The 26,409-nt window shown below is 40.0% G+C and overlaps 1 protein-coding gene across 1 annotated transcript in view; it reads left to right on the top strand.

The window, feature by feature from the left end:
* Positions 1-4,413: 4,413 nt before the first annotated feature.
* CYP2J2 (cytochrome P450 family 2 subfamily J member 2) overlaps positions 4,414-26,409 on the top strand; it is a 44,376-nt gene continuing 22,380 nt past the window's right edge. The window contains exons 1-2 of the mRNA XM_038537369.1: positions 4,414-4,716; positions 17,571-17,733. Coding sequence (XP_038393297.1) covers positions 4,507-4,716; positions 17,571-17,733 — 373 coding nt within the window. The 5' untranslated portion in view covers positions 4,414-4,506. The remainder of the gene's footprint in view (positions 4,717-17,570; positions 17,734-26,409) is intronic.

Consider the following 26,409-nt stretch of genomic DNA (forward strand, 5'->3'; position numbering starts at 1 on the left):
ATACTATCTCTGTTCATGATGGCATAATCTTATATATAGAAAACCCTAAAGATTCCACATACAGAAAAAACCTACCTGTCAGAACTAATAAATGAATTCAGCAAAGTTGCAGGATACAAAATCAACATACAAAAATGAGTTGCATTTCTACATACTGACAAGAAGAATCTGAAAGAGGTCCTTTTTTTTTAATCCACTCTGACAGACTTAGTCTTTTAATTAGTGCATTTAGACCATTGACATTTAAGGTGGTTGCTGATACAGTTGGATTAATCTACCATATTCATTACTGTTTTCTACTAATTGCTCTTGATTTTTGTTTCTTTCGTCTTCAACTCTCTTTCTACCTTTTTCTGGTTTTAATTGAGCATTTTATATAATTCTATTTTCTCTTTTGTCTTAGCATATCAATTATAGTTCTTTTTTTTTTTATTAAGTAGTTGCCTGGGGTTTTCTTTTTTCTTTTTTGTTTTTTTTAAGATTTATTTATTTATTTATTTATGATAGACAGAGAGAGAGAGAGAGAGAGAGAGAGAGAGGCAGAGACACAGGAGGAGGGAGAAGCAGGCTTCATGCCGGGAGCCCGATGCGGGACTTGATCCCGGGACGTGACTCCAAGATCGCGCCCTGGGCCAAAGGCAGGCGCTAAACCGCTGAGCCACCCAGGGATCCCCTGGGGTTTTCAATATACATGTCCAACTGATCCAAATCCACTTTTAAATAACATTGTACTGCTTCATTGGTAGTGAAAGTACCTTTAATAGTTTTCCTACTGCCTTCCCATACAATATTTCATCATTCATATCACTTAATAATAAGCTATAATCACTGAATACATCATTGCTATTTTTATTTTGATCTGTTACTAGATCAATTGAGAATAAGAAAAACGAAAGATTTTTTGTTTTTTATCTTCACTTAGTTCTTCCCTAATGCTATTCCTTTCTTTATGTAGACCTGAGTTTCTGACCTCTATCTTTTTCCTTTTTTCTGAAGTACTTATTTTAACATTTCTTGTAAGGCTGTTCTACTGGCATCAAATTCCCTCAACTTTTGTTTTAAAAAATTGTTACTTTTTCACTTGGAAAAGCTTAATAATTTAGGATTTACTTTTATAAAAAATAGGAGCAAATATTAAAATGTTATACTTGCAATTTGAATACTATAATGTAAACACGAGGCACAAAATATCCAATGTTAAATACTGATTTCCTTTACCTGATTCTATATAAATATTGTGTCTTTTATATTTTATAGAAAGTAACTTTTAGAGTTCTGTAAATATTTATATTATGTACTATTATTCCTCACCAAAATATTCATGAAATCTAAAAGGCTGGCATTAAGGTAGTTATTTTTTTCTTCTTGAGTATTCTAAAACATGCAAGTTTAGATCAGCCTTCAGACTTCCAGGGCACTCATGATATACTAATACAGGACACACGAGAATTTTTTTTTAGCACATTTAAGTTTGTTTTCAGTATGACAGAAATGCCTTCAACTTTCAGATATTGGGAAAAAACATCCAAAGCAAATAAAAAAAGATACAACGGGTCAAATTATTTCTTAGTAAAAAATAATGTATCACAATTTTAAAAATAAATCCTTAAAAGCATTTGAAAAATATTTGTGTCTTCTAATTGTCAATGTACTCATGCGGTGGAAGAAGATTAAGACAAGTAATAGAAATTTCAAAAATCTCAAACTATTCTAATTCATAGAATAAGGAATTTGCAAATTAAGAAGTTATCATTGTTGTTTAGAAAATAGGCCTTTCTCTTAATCTCAAATTCACTTTAGATGCTTGACATGTGATTTAATATCTAAAAATACTCTAGCATAATTATTTGTTAGTATTTATAGAGTGTTACTTCTCTGGATAGACAGGATTCACAACAGTTTTTCAACTAATGCTGAACAAAACTCACTTGATAACTGTTAATCAGTAATGCTGGTTAACTTATTAGTGGCTTAACACTTTACTCAAGAACTAAGGCCTAAGGACCAATGAAAAAAATAATTTGATAATTTTTCATAGTGCAATTCGGTCCATTAGTAAAATTAAGAATTTGATATATATTCCACTTAGTTGCTTTATGTGTTTCCATGTATGTGATTTGACCAATTAAAACATGATTTGATCAACCGCAAAGCCATGTCAAGTCAAGTCTTTTTCCTTTTCTTGATTTCTTTCCTTTTTTTTTTTTTTTCTTCTTTTTAAGAGCAACTCAATGATTTGGGAGATTGGTTAGTATAAGAGAACATAGGAGAGAAACACAAAGTTGCATTTAACACCAATACCAATATTTATCTTGGTTATAACTAAGGATCTTAATAATGTTTGTGTTATTCCCTATTATTTAGAACATAAATCAAAGCCATTAACTTGAACCTGAGGTATACACAACTTTATGCAAAATACTTTTCACAAGTAACATTACATTTTAAAATATTAGAAACCAAATATCTATACCGATTTCTATTTTGACTTAATGGAACAAGAAGAGAATGATATTCAGCTAGGGAAGGTTATATTAATATTAATACGTTCTTAAAGTTAAAAATGTCTTCCTCTTCCTTTATATTTGCCAAATGCTACACAATGCCCTGAAAGTATTCATTATAGGAAAAAATGTCAATCATAGCATTGAGATTTTACTTTGGAAGGAACTAATGAGACGGAAAATAGAAGGTGAGACTTAATCTTTGTTTTCAAATAAGTGGTCTTCATTTTTCTTCTTATAGAAGTTTAAATCATAGTATTATAAATATCACTAAACCATCAGTTTTTGCGGATTTCAAGTAAAGTCCAACACTTCCTTATACAGTCTGTGAGAAGATGTCCTGATTTTGGAAACATAGAAAAGCGACTTAAATTCTGTTCTGTTCTATTGCATTATTTTATGCAGACTGTGTATCTATATGTTGAGTACTAACGTGTGCTATACTACTAGAAAACTATGCGTCATGATTTGAGTATCTCACAAATGAGGAGACACAGGTAGGCACACACAGAATGACACCGAAGGTTGGAACCTGGGGCCCTACCACTGTCTTGGGGCTTCAGAGGAGGAACCTCAGGTGGCAAACTAAAAAAGGAGAAGGACTAAGACATCTTCTTTCAATGCTGACTAAGCATCTGTTACAGACTAGGCTCAGTGCTAGGGGCTTTGATGCAATGCTTTTATTTTTTAATTAAATAATTAATAAATTAATTATTTTATTTATTTATTTTTTTAGAGGCAGGGGGAAGGGGCGTGGGGGGCAGGGAATCCTGTAGAGGAAGAGGCGGGGAGAGAATCTTGCAGTAGGCTCCACACTCAGGATCCTGAGGTAAGGGACTTGAGCAGGAATCAATGGTCAAGGTCCATGGTTTAACCAACTGAGCCACCCCGGCGCCTCTTGCTGCAATGCTTTTTAATCTTCAAAAAGTCACAAATACAGAATCTTGTTCCGATGTGTGGCAGACTGGTGGATTTATTTATTCACCACCTATTCGCCACTTAACCTCTGGGTCTCAGTTTCCTCAACTGCAAGGTGGAACCCAGAAGAGCATCTTGCCTAATTGTGTCAGAACGACAGGATTCATGTACAGAGGCGAGTGTGCCGCCTGGCATTTAGTTAAGAGCCCGAGAAGTGCAGGTGCTGCTGTTAGCATCGCCGTTCACCTGGCGGGATTCCAACCGTTGGATGGGAGAGGGAGACTGAGCACCACTGAGCTCAAGTGCTGTGGTGCTCTCGGGGAGGCGCTGAAACCACAGCAGCCCGGGGGCTCCGAGACGGGCTTTCTAAACAGAGAAGAATCGTGCTCCCAGCCTGGCCTTTTCCGAGAGCGATGCGGGAGGATGTGGTCCCAGGCTTCTGGAGGTCAGCCTGGCTGGCGTGGGGTCTGGGCTGCAGGGAAGGAAGGGGGGGAAACAGGCTCACTGGGCGGGCGTGAGGAGGCTGGTGCAAAGAGCTGGGACTGAGTTCTCACGCGAGGGCGGTGGGGCGCAGGGGCGGGGCGAGCGGGGCGGGGCTATGTGGGCGGGGGCGGGAGGGGCGGGCGGCGGCGGGAGGGGCGGGGCGAGCGGGGCGAGGTGGGCGGGGCGGCAGCGGGGGGGGGGGGCGAGCGGGCGAGGTGAGCGGGGCGGCAGCGGGATGGGCGGGGTTAGATGGGGGGCGGCAGCGGGGGGCGGGGCGAGCGGGCGAGGTGAGCGGGGCGGCAGCGGGAGGGGCGGGGTTAGATGGGGGGCGGCACCGGGGGGCGGGGCGAGCGGGCGAGGTGAGCGGGGCGGCAGCGGGGCGGGCGGGGCTAGGTGGGCGGCCGGCAGCGCGGGGCGGGGCGAGCGGGGTGAGGTGGGAGGGGCGGGGCGAGCGGGGCGGCTGCACGAGGGGCGGGTCGGGGCGAGATGGGCGAGATGATGGGCGGGGCGGGGCGGGCAGGCGGTCCTGCGAGCTCAGCAGCAGGGACAGGCAGGGACGTCTCCGGCTCAGCGCTCAGCAGAGCGAGAGGACGCGAGAGCCATGCTCGCGGCGGTGGGCTCCCTGGCGGCCACCCTCTGGGCAGTGCTTCATCTCCGCACCCTCCTGCTGGGTGCCGTCGCCTTTCTGTTCTTTGCTGATTTCCTCAAAAGACGGCGCCCAAAGAACTACCCGCCGGGCCCCGTTCCCCTGCCCTTCGTGGGCAACTTCTTCCATCTGGACTTTGAGCAGTCGCACCTGAAGCTGCAGCGGGTAGGAGCGGGCGAAGGTCCGGGGCCGTGCCCTGAGCCTGACCTGCAGGACAGGGGCCATCCCGGGGATCGTGGGCGGGAGGCTGGGTGGCTGTGCTGCTAATTAGGTACCGCGGTGAACCCTGCTTTGAGCCTCGGTTTCCCCACCGTCGACTGGCATGATTACACTTGCCCCTTCTAGAAGTGAAATAGTATTCACTGTTTACTATTTAAGGGCGCCAGACATACTACATTCTTTAACCCATTTAATTGTGTATCTTGTTAAATGTTAATGGAATATCCTATTTATAATGTGATCACTTTGTCCTCTTTAATATTTTTATCCTTGGAGATTAAAAACAACAACAACGCTGTGCTTACCTTCTCGAAGGCTATATTTCCTGAAGGTAAAATGATAATAGTACCACATAAATCCTCACCACTTTTCAGTAGCTGAGCTCCTCCCTTTCAGTCTCCTCGCTGCAATCTGTTCTCATTAAAGTAATTGTTTTAAAATGTCCCTCTGCTTAAATTTTATTAGTGCTTCCCATTGCCTTCCAGAGTTAGGACTTCTTAGGGAGCCTCTTTCCACCGTTTTAGAATCATATCCCACCAAGGTTTCCTAACTCTGGCCCTTCTGATTTCCTTAAAATTCCCTCCAACATCCAACCCTTTCTCAAAAATCCTCAGCTGGTTTCCTGTCACTCAGCTAGGTACCTCTGCTACCTGTCACTACCCAGCTGAATGACAACTCTGGGATTGGTGGCTATGAAGGTTAAAGAAAATAATCAATGGTCAAACATGACTTTTAGTAGGTGCACAACAAATATTAGTTCCCCTTTCCCTAGTGTACCTAGAGCACTTTAAACCCGTGCACGTGTACTCAAGAGCAGATGGAGAAGGTTTTATCACTTTCTTGGAGAAACACCCAACTGGTAACACTAAATGACAGGATTAGTCATGGAATTTTAAAGTTAGGCTCCTAAACCTATACCTTGTTTAAGAAATATGTTGTTTAGGGGACCCCTGGGTGGCTCAGCGGTTTAGCGCCTGCCTTTGGCCCAGGGCGCGATCCTGGAGTCTCGGGATCGAATCCCGCGTGGGGCTCCCGGCATTGAGCCTGCTTCTCCTTCCTGTGTCTCTGCCTCTCTCTATCATGAATAAATAAATTAAAAAAAAATTTTTTTTTAAAGAAATATGTTGTTTAGGGACACGTGGCTAGCTCAGTCAGTGGAATATGGGACTCGGGGTCTCGGAGTTGTACTTTGAGCCCCCTGTTGGGTGTAGAGATTACTTAAAAATAAAATCTTAAAAAAAAAAGAAATATGTTTAATTTCCAAGTATTTGGAAATTTTCCTGCTTTCTTTCTATTAATGATTTCCAGTTTGATGCCATTATGGTGAAAGGATACATATTTTGTATAATTTCAGGTCTTTTCAGTTTGTTAAGGCTTGTTTTATGACCCAGGATATAGTCCCATGCATGCTTGAAAAAATATATGTATTCTGCCATTGTTGGTCTGAGTGTTCTATATATGCCAATTATATCTCATTGGATGATCTTGTTTAGTTCTCCATACCCTGACCTCTTATCTGCTGATTCTATCAATCACTAGGAGAAGCATCTTGAAATCTCCAACTATAATTGCAGGTTTATCTATTTCTCAATCTAGTTCTGGTAGTTTTTCCTTTATGTATTTATCATCTCTGTTATTTGGTACATACACATTAAAATTGTTCTATCATCTTGTTGAATTGATTGTTTTGTTATTATGTAATGTCCCTCATCCCTGGTGATTTTCATTGCCTGAACTTTAGCTAATTTGATACAGCCACACCAGCTCTCTTTTGATGATTATTTGCATGATATATACTTCTTCATTCTTCACTTTTAACCTATTTGTATATTTGAAAAGAGATTCTTGCAGACAGCATGTCAGTGGGTCATTTTTTTTTTTTCATTCTGCCAATCTCTGTCTTTTAATTGGTGGATTTAATTACATTTAATGTAATTATTGATAAGTCAGTACTTAAGTCTGCCATTTTATTATTTATTATCTATTTTTACCTCTGTCTTTAATTCTATTTCTCCTTTTCTGTCTTCCTGTGGGTCACTTGAACTTTTTTTAAGAATCCCATTTTAATTTATTTTTAGTGCTTGTTAGTATACCTCTTTGCATTGTGTTTAATAGCTGTCTAAGGATTGCAATAGGCACATGTGTAACTTAATGCAGTCTATTAGTATCAACATTTTACCACTTCAAGTATAATAGATATCTTATACCCATTAAGTACTTGTATCTTTCCCACTTTATAATTGTCTTAAATTTATGTCTATATACATTGAGAACCACATCAGACAATATTATAAACTTGCTTTTAAATTGTTAAGCATATATTTTTTTAATTCAAGAGAATATTCTATTATATTTACCCATTTATCCTTTATGTTGCTCTTCCTTCATTCCCAATGTTCTAAATTTTCCACCAATATCTTTCCTTTCTACCTGAGGAACTTTATTTACCCTTCTTTTACAGCTGGTCTGCTGGCAGAAACTTCTTATAACTTTACCTAAGAATAGAACTTTAGTTTGCCTTCATTTTTGAAGTATATTTTCACTTAATAGAGAATTCTAGATTGACAGTTTCTTTCATGCAACACTTTAAAATGGGGCAGCCCAGGTGGCTCAGTGGTTTAGTGTTGCCTTCAGCCCAGGCCGTGATCCTGGAGACCTGGGATCGAGTCCCATGTCGGGCTCCCTGCACGGAGCCTGCTTCTGCCTCTGCCTGTGTCTCTGCCTCTCTCTCTCTCTCTCTCTCTCTCTCTGTGTGTGTGTCTCTTATGAATAAATAAATAAAATTTAAAAAAAAACTCTAAAATGTTATACCACTTTTTTCTGGCCTCTGTGGTTTCTAATGAGGTATTTACTATGATTTAAATTGTTGCTCCCCATAATTAATGAGTTGTTTTTCTTTGCCTGCTGTCAAGAGGTTTTTTTTTGCTTTTATTTCATTAAAAAGATTTTATTTACTTGAGAGAGAGAGTAAGAGGGAGAGAGAATCTGAAGCAGATCTGCGCTGAGCATAGAGACCAACACAAAGCTCGATCCCATGACTAAGAGATCATGACCTGCCCGGAACCCAAGAGTTGGACACTTAGCTGACTGAGTCACCCAGGCACCCCACTCTTTTTTGTTTGTTTGTTTGGCTTTTACTTTTCAGAGATTTGATTATGGTATTTCTTGGTGTTGATTTCTTTGGGCTTATTGGATCTGTAGGTTGATCTCTTATCAAATTTGAGAAGTCTTCAGCCATTATTTCTTCCAATATTTTTTCAATTCCACATTCTTTTTTTCTTCTCTTTCTGAGACTCTTGGGCAGTCATGGTGCAACTGTTAGATCTTTTGTTATTCTAACATAGGTCCCTGAGGTTCAGGTTTGTTCTTGTCAATCTATTTTCTCTGTGTTGTTCAGATTGAATACAGTTTATTGATTTGTCTTCAGTTTTACTGGTTCTTTTATCAGTACCCTTCTGCCATTGAGTTGTTCTATTAAGTTTTTTGTTTGGGTTATTATTTTTTTAAAAAGATTTTATTAATTTATTCATGAGAGACACACAGAGAGGGGCAGAGACACAGGCAGAGGGAGAAGCAGGCTCCATGCAGGGAGCTCGATGTGGGACTCGATCCTGGGACTCCAGGATCACGCCCTGGGCTGAAGGCAGGCTCTAAACCACAGAGCCATCCAGGCTTCCCTGGGTTATTATATTTTCAAATTTTAGTTTTTCCCCTTAGTTCCTATGTATATTGTTTATTTCTTTGGTTAAGATTTTCTATCTTATTTTATTTTATTTTATTTTATTTTATTTTATTTTATTTTTAGGATTTTTAATTTGAGAGAGAGAGAGCAGGGGGAGAGAAGAAAGAATCTGAAGCAGATTCCACAAGGAGCATGGAGCCTGATGCAGGGCTCGATTTCATGACCTTGAGCTCATGACCTGAGCTGAAATCAAGTCAGACACTTAACAGGCTGAGCCACTCACATGCCCCTTAACATTTTTTGAGAGTATTTGTAATTGTTTATTGAAACATATTATATATGCTTTAAAATTTTTATCCTATAATTCCAACATCTGTGCCATCTCATTATTGGTATTAACATGTTCAAATTGAGATTTTCTTGGCTCTTGCTAAGGTAATTCTGGAATATATCCTGGACATTGTGTTTTATATGACTCTGGACATGTAAATTCTTCCATTTTAGCAGAGAGTCAACCTGTTTATGTTCAGAATGCTCACTTTAATGGTTTGTAGTTCAAACGCCAGTTTAAGTTATAAAGCCTCTGCAGCGCTTCTAGTCTTCCCTGCTTATGTGTTATCTACCTACACAGGACTCCATCCTACATTCTCATCAGTGCAGGCTAGGGAGAATGAAAGTGGGAAAAAAAAGACAGCCCCCTGCTCAACCCTGGGTAGAGTAACCTATGCCTTAATGCAGAGAGGATGGAAGTCAGAGATCTATCCATATCTGCTCTATGGGGAAGGAACATCTCCTTATTTCTGTAGGAGAAAGGTAGAAATTAGAATTCTTCCTCTTGACTCCTCCAGTTCAGGAGTGATAGTTACAATTTAGCTCACAGACTGGGTGGGCAAGGGGCATCATTTGTTGGTAGGGTAAAGACAATTTTCCACCCATGTTTTCCACTGTTGCAGCATCCATCAGGGTTGGGGAGAATCATATCTTTTTTCATGGCCTCCAGAACAGGAAGGTAGAAAGGCTAAAATGTTTCTGTCCTATTGGGTCAGGCTTCTTCTGACACTTTGGCAGAAAAAAATAAAAGCAGGAGTTATTTTTGTCTGTGCCAATTAGGGTCATGATTAACAGGAGTAAAATGGAATGCTTTTACTGAATCTTATCTGGAATCAGAAATTTGATCTGTGCTTTTGTTTTACCACTAATACAGATGTGATTAGAAAGGATAAATGAGGGCAGCCCGGGTGGCTCAGTGGTTTAGCATCTGCCTTCAGCCCAGGGCGTGATCCTAGAGACCCAGGATCGAGTCCCACGTCAGGCTCCCTGCATGGAGCCTGCTTCTCCCTCTGCCTGTGTCTCTGCCTCTCTTTCTCTCTCTGTGTCTCTCATGAATAAATAAAAAATCTTAAAAAAAAAAAAAAAAAAAAGGATAAATGAGGGGCTCCAGGAGGGCTCAGTTGGTTAAGTGTCTGCCTTCAATTTAGTTCATGATCCCAGAGTCCTGGGATTGAGGCCAATGTTGAGCTCCCTGCTCAGCAAGGAGCCTGCATCTCACTCTCCCCACACCCTGCTCATGCTCTCACTAGCTCTCTCCCAAATAAATAAATAAAATCTTAAAAAAAAAAAAATAAAGAAAGCATAAATGATTTGCCTGTCATAAAACTGGCTAATAATGAAACTGATGCTAGGATCTTATGCATGGCCTGATGTTTTCTCATCAGATCAGACTGTTAAATTTTACTGCATATAGATTGGCATTTTTAATATTTTCGATTGTAAAACAAATGGAGTCAAATGGTGCATTTAGTTATAATTAAATTTACATTCTAGCAGCTTGGAAACATTAAGTACCAACTCTTTGCTAGGTCTTGTATCAGGATCTATATGTCCATTTTCATTTAATCTTCACAAAAGACACACAATGTAAGCATTATCTGGTGGTGTTTCCATTTTGCCACTGAGGAAACTGGCTTAAAACAATAAAGTCATTTGAGTTACTCAGCATAGATAATGGCAAAACAAGAACTTGAATCCAAGGCTATTTGACTCTTAAATCTATTCTCTACTTATGCCACTTGACTTTTCATGATAGGGGATGATTGATTTATTCATGGATTCATTTTCCTAACACATTTATGAAATGCTTACCATAGGACAGCTACAACGCAAAACAGTGTATGATGAAATGTGTGGTGTAGACTCATGGTAACCAAATGAGGTATCAGGAGATAGGATCACAGAGAATGGAACCCCTAGAGATAACCTCTTGTAGAATGTTGGAATAAACTGGGTTGAGCTTTAAGTGAGCTTTAAATGTTAGGCAAATAAGTAAGTGAAATTAAGGGGACAAGAGATTTTAAATGGGAGAAAGTTGCAGGAGCTAAAGCATGGCAACAGCACAGTGGAGAAACCAACCTGTTTAAATGGCATTATGGGACCTTTTCTTGTGTTTTTGCCTCTACTTTCTAAGTTTTCTCTGCCATAGCTGTATGATCTATTAGAGTAACATTTATCTAAATAAGAAAAAGCCTTATTAGATCAAAGTGGAAGAATGATAGATAAGGTGGATACATGTATTAGTTAGGATACACATTGAACTGCTTATAACAGAGACCCCAAAATGCAGTAGTGTAAAAAAGATTGAAATTCACCTTTCTCCCACAAATGAGTTCAGATGTAAGCATTCCTCCCTCCAGGAGAGGACAGAGAGATTGCTTTGTACCACAAAGTCATGCAAAAGCTCCAGTTCCTTCTATGTTGTAGCTCTGGTGTTGCAATAATCTTGTGTGTGAGTTCTAGTCCAAGGAAAAGGGAATAGGGAAGGTGGTGAACAAGCAGCTTTTATTTAAGGATGAGACCCAGAGATGCACACATCACTACTTCTCATGTCCCACTGGCTATACCTGGAGAAGCTGGGGAATACGGTTTTTGATCGGGAACTCATATGGCTAGTTAATACATAGAGAGTGCCATCACTCAGAAGAAGAGAGAATATCTTCAACCCTTCATTTAAGGATGAAACCTAAAGAGTGAGTTAGAAAGAGCCCAAACTTTATACCCATAAGCTGTGTGCCAAATCTTCTTTTCTGCAAACTAAAAATGCTTTCTAGGATTGTTGTAAGAATCAAACAATCTCATGAATATCAGTTGGTTGCCAGGGTACCTAGCATACAGTTGATGGCTTATTTCTATATCTATGCCACTCTTAACTTTTTTTAAAAGTTGAAAGCAAGAAATTCAAGGAAAGTCAGTGTTGTTGCATCCCAAGCATCCCGTGATGGCCTCCTTGCTGGATAGGCTCCATTATCCCACTCTGGCTTCTTCCCCTTCATTCCTTTGTCAGTATCTTACCAGAGTCCCTTTGATAAAATATGTTCCTAGATATGTCAATAACAATAAATAATTTTATTATTAATATCAGTATTATGGCTAATCTTGCCATGGCTCCCATTTTATAGATTTGGAAACTGAAACACAGAGAAATCAGATAACTTGCCCCCAAATTACACTCTGTATGATTTCAAATGGATTTGTACAACTTCACAATCCAAGTTCTTCAACACCTGTTTACATCTCCCATTCAAACATCTTCAGATTTCTAATTACAAAGAAAACAGGATTCAAACTATTTTACTTGGCCAGAAGACTCTCCTCAATCTAGCTCAGATTACCTTGCCAGCTTCCTCTCCTTTCTCCTTACTCAAATGAGGAGATACTTTTTCCAGGAGCCTTTCCTGGCACTTGGCACCTGGTTCCTTTACATGCTTCCTAACTTGGTCCCATCAAATGATTTATTGTACAGAATAGTAAAAATAAGAACTGATGCTCCATTAGACTGTGAGCTTCTTTAATTTAAGGACTTGTTGTACCCCCCAGCACCCAGCTTTGACCTACCACATAGTCAGTGCTCCTTAATGAACCCTACACGGCAGTCAAACCACATAACTCATTTGTTGAACACCCACATTTTCCTGACTTCATATTTGCATACACTGTTCCCACAGCCTAAAAGGTCTTGCCTTCACACTGCATGTGCTTTTGCTGGCACCCTGACTTTCGTTTCAGATCTAGTTCAAATACCATCTCCTCTTAGAGGTTTTCTCCTATATCTGGGATAGAGATTCATGTCTTCTTTCAATAGCTTCATATCCTGTTATGCCCAAGATTGCGAATCCGAGAAACCACCAAGGAGCTGACACTGATGCAAGCGAACGAGGGTTTATTTGCAAGCCCCAGCTTGAGTCCAAGTATACCCGACATAGCGGAGCAAGGACTTGGAACCCGAAGTGGGTTACAGCTGGGTTTTTTATGGGCTGGTCTAGGGGATTTCCAGAAGGGATGGAGGAATTGGAGGAATTTCTCAAGTTCTGTTTACATTCTGACATGGGGCTTTCAAGGGCATTGAGCTCTGTTCTCATTCTAATATGGGACTTTCTGCCACGGGCGTGGGCGTGGGCTCTGTTCTCATTCTATTTTTTTTTTTTAAGATTTTATTTATTCATTCATAAGAGGCACAGAGAGAGAGGCAGAGACACAGGCAGAGAGAGAAGCAGGCTCCATGCAGGGAACTGGATGTGGGACTTGATCCTGGGCCTCCAGGATCACACCCCAGGCTGAAGGCAGGCACTAAACCACTGAGCCATCCAGGGATCCTCTCTGTTCTCATTTTCTAATATGGAACTTTCTACCATGGGGATGGGCTGTTGTCTTTCTGATATGGGATTCCCAGCCGCGGACATTCTGCAGTTTTTCCTGTAAAGTTCAGCTCTTATTCCCAGGGGCCTAAGATGGCTGTACTGTGCTAATGCTAAACTTGAGTGGAATGGCCTTAATTTTTCTTGGCCTCCACAATCCCTCTCTACCAGTATATATTTTTTAAAGATCTTACTTATTTATTCATGAGAGACACAGGCAGAGGGAGAAGCAGGCTCCATGCAGGGAGCCCGATGTGGGACTGGATCCCAGGTCTCCAGGATCATGCCCTGGGCTGAAGGTGGCACTAAACTGCTGAGCCACCTGGACTGCCCATCTACCAGTATTATAGCATGCATCACTTCTGCTGTGCCTTATTTTTTTTTTTTCCTGCAGCCAGGATTGCCCCAAGAGACTTTGACACTTTAGGAAAACACCATATCATATTGACCTTTGTTTTTTTTTTAAGATTTTATTTATTTATTCATGAGAGACACGGAGAGAGAGAGAGAGGCAGAGACACAGGCAAGAGGAAGAAGCAGGCTCCATGCAGGGAACCTGACATGGGACTCGATCCCTGGTCTCCAGGATCATGCCCTGAACTGAAGGCAGACCCTTAACCTCTGAGTCACCCAGGCGTCCGGATGTTGACCTTTATATTTCCCCATGTCTAACATAGCAATATTAGGAGTTGCCTGGCAACTCTCAAGCATTTTATAACTAACGAGTTGAACTTGAATTTGCTTTCCAAAAAAAAAAAAAAAAAAAAAAAAAAGAAGACTTTGCTTTCCACACACTGTTCTCAGAAACTTAGCATAGTCCCCAGGAACTATCTGTGAGACCAGTGTTCTTAGCAGTTCATGGGCCCCAGGAGACTGGTGAATTCCTGAAACTGCATGCATGACTATTCATATGTATAGGATTTTACTGGAGAGCAGATCCATGAATACAGTAGATTTTCAAAGGATTCTGTGATTCAGAAGAGTAAGAACCATTGTTAATGTGCTTTATTCCTATTTCCTTAGGTCTGTTTTCTTTTTCTTTTTATCAGATAAAAATACTTCTGAACTATAAAAGCAATACAAAGTTAAAATTTTTTTCTTTTTTTTTTTAAAGATTTTATTTATTTATTCATGAGAGACACAGGGAGAGAGAGGGGGGCAGAGACACAGGCAGAGGGAGAAGCAGGCTCCATGCAAGGAGCTTGATGCGGGACTCGATCCCGGGTCTCCAGGATCACGCCCTGGGCTGAAGGCGGCGCTAAACCGCTGAGCCACCCGGGCTGCCCTAAAAAAAATTTCAAATATAATTTAGTGAGTGAGAGGGAGAGAATCTTGCCCTTCCTTGTGCCAACCCAGCCTCATACACATACATAAACACACTGAGCAATTACTCTATAGAATTTGTTTTTTTTTTTTTTTTTTAAATTTTTATTTATTTATGATAGTCACAGAGAGAGAGAGAGAGGCAGAGACACAGGCAGAGGGAGAAGCAGGCTCCATGCACCGGGAGCCCGACGTGGGATTCGATCCCGGGTCTCCAGGATCGCGCCCTGGGCCAAAGGCAGGTGCTAAACTGCTGCGCCACCCAGGGATCCCACTCTATAGAATTTGATATATATTTCTCCAGACTCCTGTGTAATAAAAGTTTTCCTGTTTGTAACTTTTTATTAGAGCTTCTACATATCAGTGAGTACAAAATTGAACTTCCCAATTAAAAAAGGTTAGAAGACAAGCAGGCCATTTAAAAAATATAATATACATATTGGGGAAAAGATGTTAAACTTTAGTAACATATAGAAACAGGATTTTTTTTTTTTTGGTCTGTTAGAATGATATGTACATGCATGTGTGCATACACACACACACACACACACACACACAAACACACACTGCTCAGGGCTGGTCAGAATTTAGAGAAGCAAACCTTCTCCCCTGCTGCCTGTGAAGTGAGAATCACTCTACTTTTCCTCTTTTCCTTTTCCTCTCTTTGTGTCTTTGTTCTGTGGGTTCTTGAGTTTAAGAACTTAGAAGTGGAATCTCTCCCAATTGTCCATCAAGATATTGGTAATCATGGTTTAAGCTCTTATCTCATTAACTTCCCCTCCTAATTTTTCTTTATTCTAAACATTTATTTTGCTTTATCTTACTATGTCAGTACTTAATCCCACACTTGCAATTTTGACCATTTGTGTTGAATTTCCTATTACTTTTGTTCACATTTTATCAGTTTCTGTGTTAATTCTTTTCTCTTCATTTTTCTATTTGCCTTCCTGAATCATCTTACTTTTTAACCCCTTGTATTCTATTACTTTCTCATTTTTGTAATGACTTGGCTATTGTTGTACATTGGACAGTAGTATACTCTACCTAAAAGAGTGTTCAGATGCCCGGTGTGTCATCCTGTAAAGTGACAGCATGATGACCAGCACAGTGCATGTGAAAAGTGTTAGACACCACCACAGTCAATACCAGGGCTCCAGGAGGTCACTTGATCTATCCATATTTACACAGTTGAGTATGCCATGAAAGTTTCTGATCCAGTTCTTTTTTGGTTGAGAAATCTACATGGGCAGAAAGCTGGAGGGGCTGAAACTCTGAAGGAGTTCACTCCAGTAAATACTAATGAAATGCTGTACATTTCATTAGTACAAGCTGAGATTCTAGGTTGTAGATGCACATTGTCAGTTAGGAGTCATTTAGTTTAACCTGAGATTTTTAGCCATTCCAAAAACATCTTTTCTGAATATCCTAAATTAGTCAAGAAATCCTTTTTATAAAACCTAAGAAGTTCATCCAGGCAGTCAGCAAGATGAAACAAAAAGAAAACATTTGCTTGATTTTTATGGATCCATTCCTACCATTTCTTAAAAGCAGAGACATGTACTTTAGAGGCAGATGAATCTGAGAGGGAATCTTGGGGCTACCCTTTCCAGCAAGATAGAACATACTGTGCTAGAGATGAACAAAGATTGGTGGAAGACTCTGGGCTGAACGAACAAGGGAAATATTGAGTTCAGGCTTGGTTTTTAATGTGGGAGCAGGGTGGAGAATGAGACTGCTGTAATCCATTGTATTTGCTTTGATGGGGACAGTGGGGTCCAAGGCATTGAGGGTGGAAAGGGAAAGCATAAACAGTGTGGATTAGGAAGGAGAGACCATAGATACACGGAGGAAATGGAGCCCTTCTGTTTGGTACCACTGCCTGAAGCTAGCCACAGCCCAGATGGACAAGAGGCAGGGATAAGGTCTACTCAGAGTCATCTCTTGAATAAACAAATCAGGAAATACCTTGATTTACTATTCACTTGAATAGTATTACCTTAAATACCATTCATTCTCATTCAACCCACTTGCACATACCTGCACATTTGTGTGTACTCCTGACATACCACGCACTCTTCCATTCTCTCCCTCCCTCTCTTTCTTTCACGTCTTTGTCCACAAACCTTACATAATGCCTGGCAAAGTCCCTTCACCACTCAGTAGCTTTGTGGTCACCTTGGTGACATTGCTTGGGCTTCGACTCATTTTCCTTTTCTGAAAGATCAGGAAAATCATTAATGCCACAGGGTGGTTGTGAGAGTAAATGAGATAAACATGTCACCCAGTGTCCATGTGCCCTCCTCTAGCACATCACCTGTGTGCTCTCGTCCTCTCTGCTGCCATGAGTGTGCGTTTCTTCATCCCTTTGCACACACAGAGCCCATTCATTCCTCGGGGGCTCAAGTGGCTATGCGCCAGGTACCAGAAAACAAATTGCCTTTCACACTGTTGCTCTCATTCTTCCTCACCAAAATCATTGAGGGAGGAATAATTTTTTCCTTTTTGTAGCTGAAGCTCAAAAAAAAAAAAAAAAAAAAAAAAGTAAAGCAACTTTCAGGTAGTGAACCATAGAGCTGAGTTGTCCACATAGCTCCAGAACTAGAGTGGTTTTCTACATAGCAGGCCCCAGCCCTATCATGAATTTTCAGTCATCTAGCACGTGTTGAGGAAGGGGACATTCTCTTAACTACTTCAACAGCTATGATTTACTAAGAAGTCCATGCTTGCAACCCCAGACTTACACTAAGTCTCTCAGTCTTCTTTGGCGAGTCAGGTATTCTGAATCCTCTCTCCTCACTAGACTCTAAGATGTTTCACGGTTAGAGACCTTGTTTTATTATAGTTACATCTTCATGCCTCATTCTTGGGTTCACTCAATTTGTGTAGGTTCAATATATGAGTGAATGTTTACAAGGAACATATAGTGAATTCAATCCAAGTCTAGTTGAGAGGAGGGGAAAAGCAAACAGAAGAGAAAGGTACCCATCATGCCAAGGTACACAGAGACTCTCCTTGGTACAAGACCTTCCCCAGCTACACACAACCCCTCTATTCCTGGACATACAGACACATGCATATTCAATTGTGACTATTTAACTGTTTTTCAGTTTGTAAAGAAATATGGAAACGTTTTTAGTGTGCAGATGGGTGACATGCCTTTAGTTGTTGTAACTGGATTGCCCTTGATCAAAGAAGTTCTTGTGGACCAGAACCAAGTCTTTGTGAACCGCCCTATCACACCTATCCGTGAACGTGTCTTTAAGAACAGTGGTAAGTTTCTTAACGAATGTAAGATGGGTAAGTTTGATATTCTTATAGTCTGTTAAAGGTACCTCTGTCACTAATTTTCCAGCACTCTCAAGGAGTGGGTGCATTCCTACAATTAAAGAAGGCTGGATGCCCATATTTCCCTACTGAAGGCACCCCCTTAGAGAATTTGGCAGGGTCTTATCAGGTATCTGGAAGAAGCTGTGTCTCCTGCATGAACTTGCTCTGGAAAGCTTGATAAATAAGTAAATGCATTACTCATTGATAGCAGAAGAAGAGGCAATGTATTCTCGCTCTCTCTTTCTGCTTCCCACTCCAATCTCTTCCACTAGGAAAATGGATGTGGATCTGCTTCCTTCTGCTGCTTATGTAAGTCCCTCTTCTTGCTTTCTAGTTCCTTATGCTTTCTTGTTAGGGCTGTGCCCACAGAGTATCTCAAGCCTTCCATTCTGTATTAGAACAGTTTGGCAAGAATGCTTAAAATTATCATTAAATAAACATAAACACTTAAAAAACTAAATGGATAACTCAAATCTATTACTCTACCAAACACCTTTTTTTTTTTCCAGGTGCTTCCCAATTCCTTTTTGAAATAGTTTATCTTCCAACTCTACATCCACTCACTCCATTTATTATGTGAAAAGCACAGTGCTAGGCACTAGCTACACAACAGTGAGTGCAGATCAAATCCATGTCCTTAGGTAACTTACATTCTATTCAGAAATATAGTATCAATTAGCTCTAATAACTTAAAGCATTAGGCTTATTAAGATATGTGCAGGATGCATTTATTAGGGACAGCTAATCTAGTTCTGGGATTCAAGGAAAGCTAATATACATAAATGACAATCAATTTAATAAAGTCAGGAGGCAATAGGACAGCTGAAATAGAATAGGAAAAGTCCCTGAGGGAGGAAGGACAGTGAACTTGAGGAAGTGAAAGGTAGCCAGTGTGTCAAGTGCAGGGATTAATTAAACTGGAGGTAACTAAAGGAAGATGAACTGCTGAGCTTGGCCAGAAATCGTTCATGCTAGCTCTTGTTAAGGGTGTTGGGTTTTAAGCTAATAACAATAGAAACTCTTTAATTATTTTATTTTGTTTTAATTTCAAGATTTTATTTATTTGAGAGAAAAAGATAATGAGCAGTGGGGAGGGGCAGGGGGGAGAGAGAGAGAGATAAGTACACTCCCACTGAGCAGGAAGCCCGATACAGGACTCCATCCCAGAACCTGGAGATCATGACCGAACCTGAAGGCAGGCACTCAATTAACTGCCTAAGCCATGCAGGCACCTTACTCTTGAATGATTTTAAATAGAGAATGGAATGATCATATTTACATTATACATTTTAAAAACTTATGTAGGTTGTAATGTAGAAAATGGTATATGGGGAGCAGAAGACTACTGTAGCATTTTAGGTTAGACAAGCTCATAGCTTAGATTAGGGAGATGGCAAGAAATGATGATAGGGTAGGCTCAACCAGATTAGTGGCAGTGAAGATACATGAACTTAAGGTATCTAGGGGGATAAATCCAATAAGATATGATGACCTAAATCAAGGAAGATGGGAAGCAGAATGAAGTATTAAGGTAGACACCCAAGTGCAAAGATGATGGAAAGGAGGGAACGTTTGGAGGACAGATGTTTAGTTTGGCTTGGGTATGGAGTTATATGGACATGATGAATCCAATCATGGATATGGTGAGTTTGAAAGGCTTTTAAGTAGGCGAATCAGGCAGACCGTTGTGTATATGTGTCTGGAGCTTGGGGACAGAAATAAATGGTCACTATCAATAGATGTTATTTAAAAGTATAGGAGCTGATGAGATTTCCCAGGAATGGGGTTCCTGGGGAGAAGAGAAGAGGCTGTAGACTTTATCTTGAAGAAGTCCATCATTTCAAGATTTGATAGAAGATGAACCAGCAAAAGATATGGGAAGGAGGAAAATCTAGAGGATGTGCTGTCCTGAGCACCACTGGAAGAGAGGGCTTCAGGAAAGAAGTGCCTTATGCTGCTGAAAGATCAAGGAAGATAAGATTGAAAAGTTTCCCTGGATTTGACAGAGATGGCCATCTTGTGGAGATGGTGGAGGCCAAAGCCAGACACTATAAGGAGTTGGAAAGTACTCTGAAGGTGAAGAAAAAAATGTAGGATGGCCTTATTGGAGTTGTAAAACAAATGGTGGACTGTTGAACACAAGGTGGTTGTTTTTTTGTTTGTTTGTTTTTCCCACTTTGCCTTTCCATGTGCTATTCTTTCTGTATGAAATACTCTTCCTTGCTTTTTTGAGTCATTTCTTTGATGTAGTTTTGGAATGTAGGTGAGGTTTGATGGGGGGAAGATCTGGAGCCCATGACCAAGAAAGAATTCTTGAGACGTCTTTGGTGCAAAACGGTGTTATTAAAGCTGCTACGCCACGGTTGTGAGGGGTGACTGATTATACACTTGGGAGTTGAGGGACGTAAGGAAATGGATCAGATAGTTATTAAAGGTGGTCATCCTATGCTTTGTCTACATGCATTTTACATCAATAGAGGTAGTTCCCTAGGACAAATATGACTAAAGAATAAAGTCATCAAGAAGCCCTCTTTGAGGTCTAACCTTGACAATATTCTAATTACAAGGAATCATTGGCTAGTGGGAGAAGACTTGTCTCAAGAGATAAGGCCATCCTCAAGTGCATCATCTAATCCATTTATTAAAAATTGTGGTCATCCAATATCTCCACGAGTCCATAGTTAGCCCCAGAGAGAGGGTACACTCTGGCTTTTACGGAGTGATTTTGTCATCCCAGCCATAGAGAATTGGTCAAAGTGCTAGCTGGGTTATGTAATTGTTGGGGAACCAATGCCATTTTTTTTTTCCAGCTATTCAAATAATCATATGCCCATGGGGTCCTGTTATTATCCATAATAACAAGCAAGAAGATGGTCTATAAACCATTGTAACAATTTCTCTCAAGTTTACCTCAAGTTGTCTAGCATCAGTTTTTAGGGCTTTAGGAAAAAAGGCAGTTTTAGTTTTTAATGACTAAGTCAAGAGAATGGAAGAAGATTGGAAACCTTATTTGGAGAGCCGTAGCCCAAGATTTGAGGAAACCAGAATTCAAGATCTAGCCTAGTTTATAATAAATAGTGTTAAAATTTAGTATCTACAAAGATGTGTTATTGAAACATGTTCTCTCTGTAACGACCCTTATTTTTAATCAGAGATAGCCAGATCAGGACTAATTTATTTGAAAAACAGGTCTGGTTTTAACAAACGTGGCCTAATTATTTAAATAAACTTAACAAGAAAAATGATTATTACATAGATCTTTTAGAATCTGCTTTGCTGGAACTTTCATAAGGAATCTCTAGGTTGAACTCTTAGTAGCCTCTGCAAGCCAGAAGCTAAGCCAGGTACTTGCCATCAGACGTGCCTACAATACCTGTAGACGTAGGTGGCTTCCTCTTCATGAGGTCCCAAATATATCCTAAGGTTCCTACACCTGCCAGGAAGTGACATTCTTCACTCACCTCATGAGGCTGCTGGGAACTCTGTAAGCAAGGTATCAGGCCAACAGTTCCAAGGGGCTTTATATAAGGCTCCTTGTTTCATAAAGTCGATCTTAGTTCCTTAAAGCTGTTTGGTTATATTAGAGTCTATGCATGTCTCTCAAATATGACATTCCAGTCAAAGCCTTGGTAAAATGACCAATGTTTCCAATGGTGTCCTGTTGCAAAGAGAACAGATTCTTATTGAATTTATGCAAATGACTAGGATTGCCATGGAAGAAAGAATATTTACTGAGAGACCTTTTGAATTTCTGAGGGTTCAGATAGAAAAGTTAAATGCTTTAATTTGTTTTATTATTATCATTTCTGTATATAATTGATGTCTTAAAAGAAAGTTTCCTTAGTCTGGAAGACCAAATACTAGAGAACCAGCAATGTTTCAACCAAGAGTTACAAAATCTATAATCATTTTTCCCAATCACTTAGTCCCTGATACTATTCTTATTTAGTTTGAATGCAGCTTTAATTAGCTCTGGAAATTCTTACCCATTTCCATTTTATGATCTTAAAGATATTGAATACCTGTATTTGTCCTAAAAGTCCTTTACATGAATCTCCTTAAAGATGAACCATTTTATAGAATAAGGCCTATAACTATAAATGACAAAAGACTCAAAAACGGACATGGTTAAAGATCTGATGAGAGTTTACAATATAGCTGGTAAGGAAATCTGGTTATTTCTGTGACACATAACACTTCATTAACCAAAATATTAAGTAATGGCCTTATACTGGAACATATTAAAACTTTAGGAACTAGGTATCATCTTTAGAATAGTTACAGCATTTACCCAAATTTAACCTAATGCTTATCATTTGTTTAGCAGTGCTTCCAGAGTAATTTAACATACCAAATAAAAATAATATGTCAAAGAGACTTCATTTACAATTTAAATCTTGGGAAGTTTGTTAAAACCTTAGAACGTAATAGCACATGCCCAAATAGGATTACAGATCATTACAAAATTCAATTTTTTAAAATTTAATCATGGTGACAATAAGAGATTTCAAAGGTAAATATGTAGGTTTATGGAGTTGTTAGCAAAACTTAGCTTTTTTAATATTGAGACGTTTTAACCAAGTAATCAAAGACCTGATAAGGACAAAACATAGAAACTGGCTTTCTAAATAGACAAAAGAAAAAACTTTATTTACATTTTCTTATCAAGAGCAGATGAACAATTCAAGAAAACTTTGTCTTTTTAATCAGAAAGCACTTTTAATCATATACCACCAATGCACTTTAAAATCCATTCATTTCTTTTTTTTTCTTTAAGATTTTATTTATTTATTCATGAGATACATGGGAGGGGGGCATGGGGGGTGGGCAGGAGACACAGGCAGAGGGAGAAGCAGGCTCCATGCAGGGAGCCCGACATGGGACTCAATCTGGGGGGCCTCCAGGATCACACCCTGGGCTGCAGGCGGCGCTAAACCGCTGAGCCACCCGGGCTGCCCTAAAATCCATTCATTTCAATTTTAGTCTGTCCTCATCACACTAAAATTCCTTTCCAAAGATTTCCCTTCACAAACCTTCTACAACTTTGTTTTGCATTCAGATTTTGTCCCAAGCTTTTTCTTTCCAGTCTTATTTAGGCAAAATCACCTTCTTTTACCTTCAACAAAAATATATTCCCATACCTTAGATCGTTCTTACATTTGCATTACTTCTTTTATTTCCACGTCTTAATTACATTTAGCAGAACTTGGCAATCCTAGAAACCTTAGTCTCCAGTGAAAACTGAGTAGTAATCAAATATGAACTGTTACACCAAAACTCTTTAGAAGCAAATTTGTTAATCAGTTAAGCACAAAGTATGCTTACCAATAGACTCAAGATCCTTAGTTTTTTTTGCAATAAGAAGTCAAAAGCATAAACCTATGTCCAGTAATCAATGCTTTAGCACTTCATCCTTATTTGGAAAAGACTCAAATGTTCAATGAATTCAATTCCATTTATCATCCAAGCAAAACTTTAGTTTCAGGTTAACAAAGACTTTGAAAACTATGTTAACAATTACCCATGAAAATTTTGAGACAATTAACCATCATTTTAAGTCATCTTTTTGCTAACAAATTGCAACAGAGGTAACATGAACCTACTTGATGTTGAGCAAACTTTGGTAGAATAAAAGTTTCATATTTAATGCTGATAACTTTAAAGACAGATCTATCCTAATGAAACCAACAAATGTAACTTAAATGCTGAATTATGTTCCCCCTAGGCCCACCTAAAAGTCAACCAATTTGTTCCCCCTTGTCAATTTTTCACCTGAGACACTGGTGGGGAAATCTGGAGTAGGTGGTGTTAGGTCTCCAAGGGGCTGCTCTTCTTTGCTCCTTGATAGAGAGGGGGAGAAGAAGCCATGGTGCCGGAGGTGCCAAGAATGGCACAGGAACCATCTATACAGGCCTCATGCACCCAGGGTGGTGCCCAAACAAAAAGTGAGGGATGAGAAAACAGAAGAGGTAAAGTGCTGCCAGAAGGCAGAGAAAGGGTTCTCAGTTCTAGAACTTGTCAGGTCCAACAGACGAACTGACGACATGTTTTCCCCCCATAAGGAGGAATAGGCAGTGCATGTCTGGCCCTGAAACAAAGGGAGTTTCAGCAGCTGCTTGGGAATATTCCTTAAAATCCCCAGTTCGCTCCAATTATAGCCATTAACCCAGGAAATGAGGGAGAAGCCCCTACATCTATTAGGGGGAGAAGGAATACTGAAAGAGTGAGAGTCAGAGTCCCCTTCAGCTGGAATGCCCTGCTTCCTCCAGCAACCTTGGTCTATGCAGAGGAGGCCTATTTAGATAATTATCATTCAGTATCAGGAGGGGGTTTACTGGTCTAATTATGATCAAACATGCTCTGCAAGAGGTCCTTAAGTTGGGGTCCTGGAGTAGAGCATGAAGGCCTAGGTGATGTAGGAAAGATGTTAGGGGGATGCCTGGGTGGCTCAGTGGTTGAGTATCTGCCTTTGGCTCAGGGTGTGATCCAGGAGTCCCAGGATCAAGTCCCACATCCAGCTCCCTGCATGGACCCTGCTTCTCCTTTTGCCTATGTCTCTGCCTCTGTGTGTGTGTGTCTCTCTCATGAATAAATAAAATCTTAAAAAAAAAAAAAAAAGGAAAGGAAAAATGTTAGGGTTTGGCCAACAGCCAAGAAAGAATTCTTGAGATGTTTTGGTACAAAAAGGTCATTTTATCAAAGCATAGGTAAAGATGATTTTCCAACAATTGTATAACTCAACTAGCATCTTTACCAATTCTGTGTGGTGGAAGTGAGAGAATTGCTCCTTAAAAGCCAGCGTATACTCCATTCTATGGTGTTAACTATAGGCTTGTGGAGATAATGGATGATCCCACTTTCTTTATGATTGGATTGGATGATGCACTTGAGGATGCACTTATCTCTTGAGACAAGTCTTCTCCAACTTGCCAGTGATTCCTTGTAATTAGGATTCCGTTAAAACTGGGCCTCAAAGAGGGCTTCTTGATGGTATCATCCCTCAGTCATATTTATCCTAGAAGCCACTTCTATTAATGTGCAATTGCAAACAAAGGCTTTAGCCAAGCATACAACAGTCCTCCTGGTAGGAGCCTCAAAGCTTACTATGGGACAGTCTCTGACTTCAATGACTTCACATCAGGTCCAGAATGTCTAGAGACCAAGGGCCTCCAATACATGATGGGAGGCCAATTTATTAAATACAAAGCTACGCTCATAGAGATGCCTGAAATATAATTAAAACCTGTCAGACTTTAAACCCAGCTACCTGACCATATTACTTTATAACGCATACCCGTTCAGAGGTTATTGATCTTGTTTATTCTAGTCAACGAGATTTAAAAGAGTCCCCTATCAAAAATACAGGTAACAGTTGGTGTACTGATGACAATAGTGTCATAGAAAAGGGAATAAGAAAAGCTGGGGTGTGCTATAGAGCTCACTCATGCATTGAACTTACCAAAGCCTTAAAAATTATTATTTGTACTGACTCCAAATATGGTTTCCTAGTCCTACATGCCCATGGACCAATTTGGAAGAAAAGGGATTATTATAAAACTATAATTCGCCAATCAAATATAGGCCTGAAATCATTACTCTTCTTGAGGGTGTACACCTGCCTGAGGAGGTGGCTGTAACTCACCTCAAAGGACATCAAAGGATGTGACCTTAGAATCTAAAGGAAACAATTTGGCAGATTGTGCGGCCAAGCAGGCAGCACAAAATAAGCAAATATTAAGTCTTTTACCAGTCTTAACAATAAAGTCCATAAGACCAGTCTATTCAGACCAAGAAAGGCACAAGACTGGCTTGTTACTAATGAGGAAAAATCTTTATACCCAAAAATAACCAATGGAAGGTAATACAGGGTTTACAACAGGGGCTACTCATTTGGGTAAAAAGACCACAGAGGTGACAGAAAACTTTGCTTAGAGAAATTGTCCCTAGATTTGGACTCCCTTGGTTCCTGCAAAGTGACAGCAGACTTTATTACACAAATTCAAAAGATGGTCCTCTAAAACTGAATAGCCCTTGATATCTTGACTGCAGTTAAAGGAGACCCAGAACTAGATGACTGTCTCCTAACAGGACCCAGTGGCTACGTGGCTCCAACTTGAATCCATGGCTTCCCCAAAGCTGGATAGGCCACTGTACTCTGGGTTTTGCCTGGATGCACAAATGCGTTATTAAAACCATTACCAACCCAGGCAACCTTCCAAATTCAACAACGGTGGACACGTTCTGTGTCTCGTTGGTATGGCCACCTAGCATCCACCTTTGTTCCCTCTTTGGGAACTGGACATTGTTGTTTGGCACATGGTAGCTCTTAATAAGGACATGGTCAAAGCCCTACGTGAGACTACAAAACAGAATGGCATTAGATGTTTTAACTGCTACACAAGGTGGAACTTGAGCTTACATAAAAACAGAATGCTGTATGTATGTTCCAGATAATCACAAAATAGTTCTGGGTTTCTGTCAAGAATACTCAAATTGGCGCTTTAAACGGTCTTTTTCTTTCCTTTAATGATTGGTTAAACTCCTAGACTGGAAGAGGATTTTTGTCAACTATCAAAGGACTCTTATTTGGTCTTCTTTTCCTTTTTGTTAGACTAATCA

Source organism: Canis lupus, chromosome 5 (assembly GCF_011100685.1).
Source record: "Canis lupus familiaris isolate Mischka breed German Shepherd chromosome 5, alternate assembly UU_Cfam_GSD_1.0, whole genome shotgun sequence".
NCBI classification, from domain to species: domain Eukaryota; kingdom Metazoa; phylum Chordata; class Mammalia; order Carnivora; family Canidae; genus Canis; species Canis lupus.